Raw genomic sequence first — 9,529 nt, forward strand, 5'->3', positions numbered from 1 at the left:
CGAATCAGGCAACATTCCACCTAGCAAGTAAAGGGCTATGTATTTGTTTATCGTAACACACATTTCATTCCTTACTATGTGCTAGGCATTATTCTTAGGCTTCACATACAGTAACTCATTTAATTCAATCATAACCTTTTGCAGTTACTATTAATTATCCTCGTTTTACAGGACACTGAAGCGCAGAGTGGTTAAGTAACCCAGAGTCACACAGCTGATCGGTGGTTTTGAGGGGATTAGAGTTCCAGCCCTTTGGGCTCAGCAGATCACAACGAGGGCTTCAGTTTGCAACAGCTGACAATCCCTATGCTTGCCTGCAGCCAACAACATGCAGAAAGCGGGAAGGGGTCTTATCTCAAGGAAACAGCCACCCTCTGAACTAGTAAATAGGGACATGGATAGTTCTCACCCCAAGGAGAAAGAAAAAAGGAGTAATGATCCTTCCATCTGTCAGTTTCCTGTCAATAGCAGTCTGTACTCAGAGTGGAATTTGGGGCCGCCTTGGAACAAGATCCCTGGCTGGGGCTGAGGTGGGTGGCTCTCACCTGCCTCCACCACCACCTTTCGCCTGCTCAGCTGCTCCCTCCTCTGCTGCTCAGCCCAGGGTGGCCCTTTGCAGAGACTATCTTGGAATTCATCCTGATAGTGCCTGAGGCCCAGACCTTTGGGAAAAGTAGCTCAGGGTGCCTTCACCTTTTGAGTGGGGGTTAGGAAGGCAGGCACCAAAACCTGAGTTAGCACAGTAGCTCTGCTCCTCTGACCGAGAGCCAGGCACCTGATTAAAGATTTTAACGAAGACTTTAACAAACCACTTACTACGTGCAAGCACTGTTCTAAATACTTAACTAGTAGTAGCTCAATATATGTCACTCCACTAGTCATTACTACTAGAAATTGGTAACTTTCCCCAAACCACCTCATAAGCCAAGTGCACCCTTGGGATTTGTGCCCTGGTTCTTTGCCTCAGGGACTGTGAGCCTCTGGCAGGTCAGGGCTATCTGACCCCAGCCTGTCCCCCTCCCCTGCAGCCCTGCCCTGAAGCTGTATCATGAAGAGGGTGACCCGGGCCCTTCTCCTCACATTGGCAGGTGAGTCCCCCCTGCCCCCAGAAGTGAACCTGCTGCCACTCACCCTCCCACCAAGGCAGTGAAAGCAAGGGCAGCATCTCCCAAAGGGGGGGGGGGGGTACCTGATGTCAAACAAATATGTTTTCGTTTAAACCATCAATTTAAAGAGCGGCACTAAGGAAATAATAATACAGTTAGGACGTGGATATTGCAAAACTGTCCTACATAACTGAATTTTGGAAAACGGTAACCATCTGTTGGCATAAAGAGAGAAGCACTTCCTGGGGCGCCTGGTAGCTCAGTCAGTTAAGTGTCCGACTTCGGCTCAGGTCATGATCTCACGGTTCATAGGTTTGAGCCCTGCATTGGGCTTTGCAATGACGATGCTGAGCCTGCTTGGGATTCTCCCTCTCCCTGTGTCCCTCCCTCACTCACACTCTCTCTCTCAAAATAAACAAATAAACTTTAAAAAGAGAGAGAGAGAAGCTTTCCCTATTCCCTAACAGGGCATTGGCCAGAGTCTGTGTAGGAAGCTTCTCAGAAGAGGGTAAAAAGATACCAACACACCATCCCATTTCATATGCAAGAAAGGCTAGTAGGAAGCAAGAGAAATAGCAGGAAGGGCGAGTTGGGGAGGGGGGGCGTGGCTATGGGGTGAGAGATCAAATCCCAGGGTTGTATGGGGCTGGGAAAGGTGTGAAGAAGGAAGGGAACTGGTGACTCCAGGGTCCCCCCTACCCATGAGGCCGGTTCTCATCTTTGCCCTTCTGGGCTGAGGTCCTGCCTGCTGATTCATTTTGAGACCAGTGTCACGAATTAATACAGATCCCTCTGCTTTTTCCCACCCAGGCCTGCCTGCCTTGGAAGCCAATGATCTGGTCGGTGAGTGAGGCCCCAAACTGCCCTGCTCCTGCTGCCCCACATTTTCCCTCTAAGACTCCACATGCTGCCTCCTGGTTCTGGTCCTTATTTCTTCTTCTTCTTTTTTTTTTTTTTTTTTTCTTTTCCCCCTTTCCCACAGATAAAGACAGTCCCTTCTATTATGGTAAGAGCTGATATCCCTCACCCCCACCCTGCACCCCTACCCTACCTTTGCCTACCCTGGCTGGACCTCTTTGCTAGAGCTTAGTGAGGGCTGATGAGGGAAGAGCAGCAAGATGGGGCTGGGACTGGGGATTGCAGAGTCAGCATGGTCTATGAAAAGAGTGAAAGGCCAACATGCAACATGATCTTTGGGAGAACTTCATTCCAGCAAGGAAGGAAGGTGCCCACAGGATATTTAGGAAGATTTGTGGGGGAGGGGCTGGAGGCTCTTGGGTCCCCAGGTATCTCACCTGATCCTCCCTTTACTCTCTCACTTGCCGCCTTCCCCAGCACCTGGCTCTTTGCCCTACAGCCCCCCCCCCCCCCACCCCAGGCGGGTTTCTTCTTCCTTGGCCTGGCACTGTCCTCTAGTATCCCTACACACTCATCTCCCCCCTAGCTTCAGCTCAAGTGCCACCTTTCAGAAAAGACTTCCTTCTTTTTCTGTGCCCTTCTGCTTATGTTTTTCCCCTAGTGCTGTTGCCACCAGATATTATACGGTGTATCTATTTACTGACTTGTCTTTCTTGTTGCCTGGAATGCAAGTGCATTTGTACAAGCAGGTGATGATAAATATCTTTTGAATGAGTGAGTGGAGTGGAGCCAGGCTGGTGCCAGCTCACCCTCTGCTCCCCCAGACTGGGAAAGCCTGCAGCTGGGTGGGATGATTGTTGGAGGGCTCCTGTGCATCGCTGGAATCTTGATAGCCCTGAGTGAGTGGTGGGCTGGCAGGCAGGGCATGGGGCGGGAGGCGGGGGGGGGGGGGGGGGGGGGGCATGGCCCAGGCTCCCCAGGTTCTTTGCATTGACCATCTCGTCCTCTCCCAGGTGGAAAATGCAAATGCAAGTACAATAAGAAGCACAGGTGAGATAGGGCCCCTGTTGTATGCACCTGGAGCTAAGCACACCTATTTTGGGGTAAAGTTCTGCAATTCAGAGGAAGAGGAGAGCCTCTTGGCTGCCCCCTGGGCTTGCAGTGGGATTTGTTATTCACAGATGATCAGCCCCAAAGCTCCCCAAATAGGGAGAGAGCTATAACCCTTGGTATTGTTTTGTTTGTTAAAGTTTATTTTATTTATGTTGAGAGAAGACAGAGACAGAGGGCACTTGCGTACATGCTCAAGCGGGGGAGGGGCAAAGAGAGAGGATTGAAAACAGGTTTGGAGCTGTGAGCACAAAGCCCCACAAAGCCCTGGGGAGGGGGCACCAGGAGTCTTGATGCGGGATAAGGACAGAAGTTTGGGGCGGGGAGGGGGGGAGATACTAATTTCATGTGTCCCTTTCTCAGCCCCTTACCTGAGAGAGCCACTCCACTCATCACTCCAGGTGAGACGGGCTGCTTTGGCTTCTTTGAGAGGCTTCCAGGCACTCAGGGAGGGTGGCCATAGTATTTGAGTTGTTAAATGTTATGCCATGTGTAAGGCAGGACTGTCCTGAGCCAGCCCAGCCTTGGGGTCTCCGGAGGCTGAGGGGGTTGTCTTGTAGTGACCAGGTCTATGAGGACTTCACCCCATTCTCTCCTCAGGCTCTGCCAGTACCTGCTGAGCACAGGACCAGCTTTGTGGCACTTTCCGTACCAGCTCCCATGCTGTTCCCTCCCCCCTTGGGGCCCTTACATGATGGCCTTTCTCTCCAAAGCTGGGCCCTTCAGCTCCTGTCTGATCAGGACACTGTCTAAAGCTTATTTCTAAATTAAACTGTCTCACTCCTCCCTCCAGTGGTCTTGTGACTTTCTGTGGGTCTGGTTGGGAATAGGCAGGCTGGGCAGGGACTCTCACATCTTGCTCAGGAATGTTCAGGCCCTTCAGTGGCTGGTGGGTAGGGGGTCCAGTGGATTGCTAAGGTTTCCTATGGCCACATGTCTGTCCTAAGGCCCACTCCCCACATGCCCTCCACTTTGAAAACCTCCTGATGATTGATCCCTTGCCTCATCCATGCACTGTGCAAGATACCTCAGTGTTCTATCAAAAGATCTTACAATTCCCACACCTTGCCTAGAGACCCTAGAAGTCCCAGTGAGCCAGGTACCCATGACATCCTCTAACCTAGAATGACCCCCAGGGGCTCGCCCTCCACTAAGGTGCCACCTCACTCAGTGAATACTGTCTATCATTCACACCACTCAGGAAATGAAGCAATTCTTTTGTTGATTCACCCCAGTAAAACCCAATATAACCCTCAGACCAACCCAGAGACCCTCTGCCCACCCTAGGTACTATCCTATAGGACCCTACTATGAGCCACATCCCAAGGAGCCCTGCATAGTGCACAAATCTAGGTCCCCCAGTATGTCCAAGTCCACTCCTGGAACACCTCACTTGAAAGGTCCCTACATGTGCAGAGTGGGGCTGGGGAAATGTCTCTCCCACCTCAGTAGCCATCTGTCCTGCTGCCTCATCCTTCATGCCAACCTCAATAGCCCAGGATGGAAGGAGTCAGGTGCACTCAGTCCAGCCCTCCCTGCATAGGCCCTGGAGTGGAGGCAGGCCCAGCAGCAGAGATCTGCCCTGTCCCGGCCAAACAGTGGTGCACAGTCTGGATCTGGGGTGATGGGACAGCCATGTTGGTGCATCTTGGTGTTGCTTCAAGCCAGCTCTCTCTAATGGTGCACTGCTCCAAACCCTCTCTCCACTTCTTAAGGGTGGTGTGGGTCCTGTGGAAAGTATGTGTCCTAGAATTCAGGCCCCTGACTTGTAGACTTGGGTTAGGAGGCTATAGCAGGGGAGTCTGAAAGTTGAGGACCCTATCTTCTGGTTGGCAGCCCATCCCAGACCCTGAGGTCTAAAAATGAGATTCATAGATCTGCTTAGAGCCCTTGAAACAGGATATATAAGGAGGTAGAGGTAGGGGAGAGTTCCAAGGCTTGCCCAGAGCTGCAGCAAGAACTTCAAGAACCTGAGTGAGACCCAAGACACCTGGTTGAAAGTGCAGCCACTGTCTGAGTGACCAAGGGCGGCAGGGAGCCATGGAGGCTGGCGGCTGTGCCAAGCTCATCACCGCCAGGACCCATCCTATAAGGCCCTTAACGTCCCAGGATTCTGAGCCTATGTATGCTGTGAAGGAGATACAAGTGTGTTTCAGCGGCTGGAATGCGTGGGCACCAATGGGTGATGTGTTCGGGTTAAGAGGTGACATTTGAGCTGAATCCTCAAAGGTGAACGATTAGAGGCGTGAGCCGCAAACATCTCTCCTGGTGGAGAGATCAGCGTGTGCAATCGACCTTTTGCAAAGACCAGAGGCAAGTCAGTATGACTGGAACCTGTGCGATGAGATCAAAGAGGAAGGAGGCAGGTGCGGCCACTACAGGCAGAAACACCATCCCCTCCTGAGTGGGAACAGGAGGCTGAGAGCACAGGGCACGCAGCCCAACACAGGGCAGCAGCCACAAGCACCACAGAGTCAGAGCCTCAGAAGGTGGCTTCCAAACTTGCTCTGCAGCCCTGGGGAGTGGGGTGCAGGTCCCTGTCCTTGGACATGTAGGATGCTGGTGTGCGTGGATTGCATTTGAGAAGCTAAAAATGAGCTCCACCAGGAAAGCAAAGTCTGTGGCTGTTGGTGGGGCTAGAGTGGCAGACATGGAAGCCACGTGGTCAAAATGCCACCTTCTGAGTGAGGGAAAACTGCTTTCTTTTTGTTTTTAAGTTTATTTAAGTAATCTCTACACCAGGGTGCCTGGGTGGCTCAGTCTGTTAAGCCTGTGATTCTTTATTTCAGCTCAGGTCATGATCTCACAGTTCCTGGGTTGGAGCCCCACATAGGGCTCTGCACTGACAGTGAGCAGCTGGCTTGGGATTCTCTCTCTACCTCTCTCTCTTTGCCCCTCCCCCCCAAAAGTAAATAAATAAACTTAAAAAATAATCTCTACACCCAATGTGGGGCTCGAACTCATGACTGGAAATCAAGAGTTGCCTGCTTCTCTGGCTGAGCCAATCAGGTACCGCCCCACCCCCCTTCCAACTGCTTTCTTCCTGAAACAGTTAGGTCTCTACCATCACGAGCCTAAGAAGCTCTGCTGTTGTAAATCTTACTAGTAAGAAGGAAACCCCACCCTTGCCTGGGGGGCTTAAATCACTTTTTTTTGGGGGGGGGGAGTTTATTTACTATTTTTTTAGTATTCTCTACACCCGACGTGGAGCTTGAACTCACCACTGGGGGATCAAGAATAGCATGCTCTACTGACTGACCAGCCAGGTGCCATGGGACCTAAGTCACTTTGACTGGATATTCAGGGATTCCAACCTGGGCGCCCGCTCCGGTAAAGGGTTTCTGGACACGACGACATTCCACATCCATCATAACATTTTAGTTTCCTGGCTCCACTTGGCAGCGGACCCCAGTCCCAGTCCTGCTCTGCTCTCAACCTGCCAAACACAGCTTTATTGCAATTTCGGCTGAACAAGTTGCACAGTTCCCTCAAGTCCTATAAGCAAGCACTCTGGGGTGAGGGACTCCACAACCCCTACACCTCCAATATGTGGGACTCCTTCAGTGCCCAGCATAGTGAGCCTTTGTCCAATTACAGGTGGGTACCTGGTGGTTTAGGCTGCTTCTGCCTGACCAAGGCTGGGGCAAGGGGCAAGGGGGCAAGGCTCATGGAGGACGTCGGGGGGTCTGGCTTAATTATGGGTAGAAGTCAGGGAGTGTGATAGGGATGGTAATGAGGAATAAGTTAGCCTGTGTGTTAGACAGCTGGGCCCTGGAGTTGGGCTGTGGATTCCCATGAAAAACAAGTCCAGTCCCCACCTCCTCACCTCACGCCCACCCCCAGTCGGGAGAGGGAAAGGTAGCCATAGAACGAGAGGGGTCTCTGCTCAGGGTTCCTGTGTGAAATCTCTCCCGGTGCCTCAGAGACCCCTTCCCCGGGCCCAGTTCTCCTTGGAGGGGTGTGACTTTAGTCCCAATTCCCTTCCTTTTACCCTCTTCTCCCAGAGGAGGAGCTGCCCAGAGAACCAGAGATAGCAAAAGATGATTTCTATGTAATTGAATACTTAGTATGTGAAGAGCATTGTTAACAAACATTTCACACCTTAACTCAATTTGTATCATTCCATCTGTGCAGAGGAGGAAACCAAGGCTCTCAGAGGTTCTCACAGGCCATCTTGCTCCTGAGCTATTTCTGAAGGACTGGGCTACCCTGCCTTTCTGGTATTTATCACTATCTGGGAGAAAAGCCAGTGACTGTGCCTGCTTCGGGACTATATATATCCCTCCCCATTGTATGTATATATGTATGTATATGTACTTTTAATGTTAAGTGCTATGCCCAATGTGGTGACTACTTGACTACTTGACAAGAGTTACATGTTCTGGTCTTCTAGCTGGCTCAGTCAGAAAAGCAGGAGGGTCTTGATCTTGGGGTCATGAATTTGAAGCTGGGTATAGAGATTACTTAATTAAAAAAAAGAAATTGCATGCTCTACTGAGTGAGCCAGCCAGGTACCCCCTCCCCATTTTTAAATTTAAATAATCTTATTCTTTTTCTAATTGCAAACATCTTTTATGCTTGTGACAGAAAACTTGAACATTACAGAGATAATGAGTAAATCAATTTTTAACCCAGCACCCAGAAATAATCAAGGTAAAAGTTTGATAATTCTATTAACTCTGTTATATATAAATACTATTCTCTCTCTCTCTCTCCCTCTCATACACACACACACACACACACACACACACACACACACACATCTCATTACTTTGTATTGCTGCGTAGTAGTCTGAGGGAGAGCTTTTCAAGTAAGGGCCTATTAATGAGAAAAAGTTGTTTTATTCTAAGACTAGTAACTTAAACACTGTAATATTTGTTTCCCAGAATGTACAGCAGCATCTAATTCTCAATTTTTTAATTTTTAAGCAATCTCTACATCCAATGTGGGGCTCAAACTTACAACCCTGAGATCAAGAGTGCTCTGACTGAGAGCACTCACTCTACTGAGTAGTTCATACTCTGACTGAGCCGGCCAGGCACCACTTACCCTCAATTTTTGTGTAAAATGCTGTAAAACCCAGGAGAAGTAAGGACCAACAGCTAACATGAGGGAGTGACTGACTGACTAAATTCTATGCCTGGCTCTGTAGAGGGATTTATCACTCAAGTCTCAACCCAGCCAGAGGAATATTCTAACGGGAAGATTAGAGCAATTCTGCTCAAAATGCACCAGGGATACCCTATTTACCTTACAGAAAAATCCCCTTTTTTTTTTGTTTAAAAGTTTTTAAATGTTTTTATTTTTGAGAGAGCGTGAGCGAGTGCACAAGCAGGGGAGGAGCAGAGAGAGAGGGAGGCAGAGGACCCAAAGTGGGCTCTGTGCTGACAGCAGTTAATCCAATGCAGGGCTCGAACTCAGGAACTGTGAGATCATGACCTGGACCAAAGTCAGATGCTTAACCAACTGAGCCACCCAGGCACCCCAGAAAAGCCCCCTTAACATGGCCCATAGGCCCTACTTTTGACCCCAGTCCCTACCAACATTCCATCCTCACCCACTGTCCTTTCCTACACTCGCCCTGCTTCCTAGGTATTGTATTGTCTGAACACCTGTTGTCTGCAACCTCAGCCTTAAGGCACTGCACTCCTCCCTCTGCTGGCCATTTTCCCAATTGCCCAGCATCCCTGCATCACCACCAATGAACTCCCCTCCTTTAGGCCCTTTTTGGAGGCCTCCTGGCCACCCTACAACTGCACCACCACCATTTGTCCTCATTACTGATTGCTGCTGCTTCTTTGTACTCAGCCCTAATTCATATACTATTTATGTTTTATTGATTTATTTGTTATGGTCTCCCACCCCTACCAGAGTGTAAATTCAAATTGGTGCCTACAGAATTTTCTGAGTTTGGGTCACAGATTTCGCTCTTCTCAAGTTATCATTTTATGGTTTCCACTGAGTACATATTGGCCATTTTGAGCTTTTTGTGTTCTCAGGGTAATTTTTAGAAGTCTGGCTGCATGCCTGCCACCAATCCCCTCTTAAATGATAATAGCACATGGGTCTTGTAATTATCCTATGCCTCCAATATATGTACACAATATCTAAACCCTATCAAAAATATCCAGGCATAAAAAAACAAAGGACGCCAGAAAACATAAACACAGAAAAAGAAGATGCAGATATTAGACTGATCAGACCACGACTTTAAACTGTGACTGGTATGTTCAAGGAGAGATGGTATATGGAGAGTCTCAGAAGAAAACAGAATGGATGCATTGTGGGGTAAGCTGTGTGTACTTCAAAAAGGTACGCTCGGGTTTTAACCCCCAGGACCTGAGACTATGACCTTATTTGGAAATAGGGTTTCTGCAGATACAATCATTTTAAGATGCGGTCATACTTGATTAGGGTGGGCCCTAATTCAAGGACTTATAAAGAAGAAAATTTG

General features: G+C 49.3%; 1 protein-coding gene across 1 annotated transcript; it reads left to right on the forward strand.

The window, feature by feature from the left end:
* Window positions 1-917: 917 nt before the first annotated feature.
* FXYD4 (FXYD domain containing ion transport regulator 4) lies at window positions 918-3,855 on the forward strand. Its single transcript, XM_032595265.1, has 7 exons — window positions 918-1,088; window positions 1,917-1,949; window positions 2,089-2,112; window positions 2,789-2,863; window positions 2,978-3,014; window positions 3,438-3,475; window positions 3,675-3,855. Exons 1-7 carry the CDS (start codon window positions 1,049-1,051, stop codon window positions 3,692-3,694), a joined length of 267 nt encoding a protein of 88 aa, XP_032451156.1. The 5' UTR covers window positions 918-1,048; the 3' UTR covers window positions 3,695-3,855.
* Window positions 3,856-9,529: the final 5,674 nt, after the last annotated feature.

Source organism: Lynx canadensis, chromosome D2 (genome assembly GCF_007474595.2).
Source record: "Lynx canadensis isolate LIC74 chromosome D2, mLynCan4.pri.v2, whole genome shotgun sequence".
NCBI lineage: Eukaryota > Metazoa > Chordata > Mammalia > Carnivora > Felidae > Lynx > Lynx canadensis.

What these genes read in the sequence shown, in the direction of transcription:
- FXYD4 (XM_032595265.1), top strand. Translation starts at nt 1,049, where the DNA reads ATGAAGAGGGTGACCCGGGCCCTTCTCCTCACATTGGCAG. An exon ending in TGGAATCTTGATAGCCCTGA is followed by an intron (nt 2,864 to 2,977) that starts GTGAGTGGTGGG and finishes GTCCTCTCCCAG; the next exon opens with GTGGAAAATGCAAATGCAAG. An exon ending in AAGTACAATAAGAAGCACAG is followed by an intron (nt 3,015 to 3,437) that starts GTGAGATAGGGC and finishes TCCCTTTCTCAG; the next exon opens with CCCCTTACCTGAGAGAGCCA.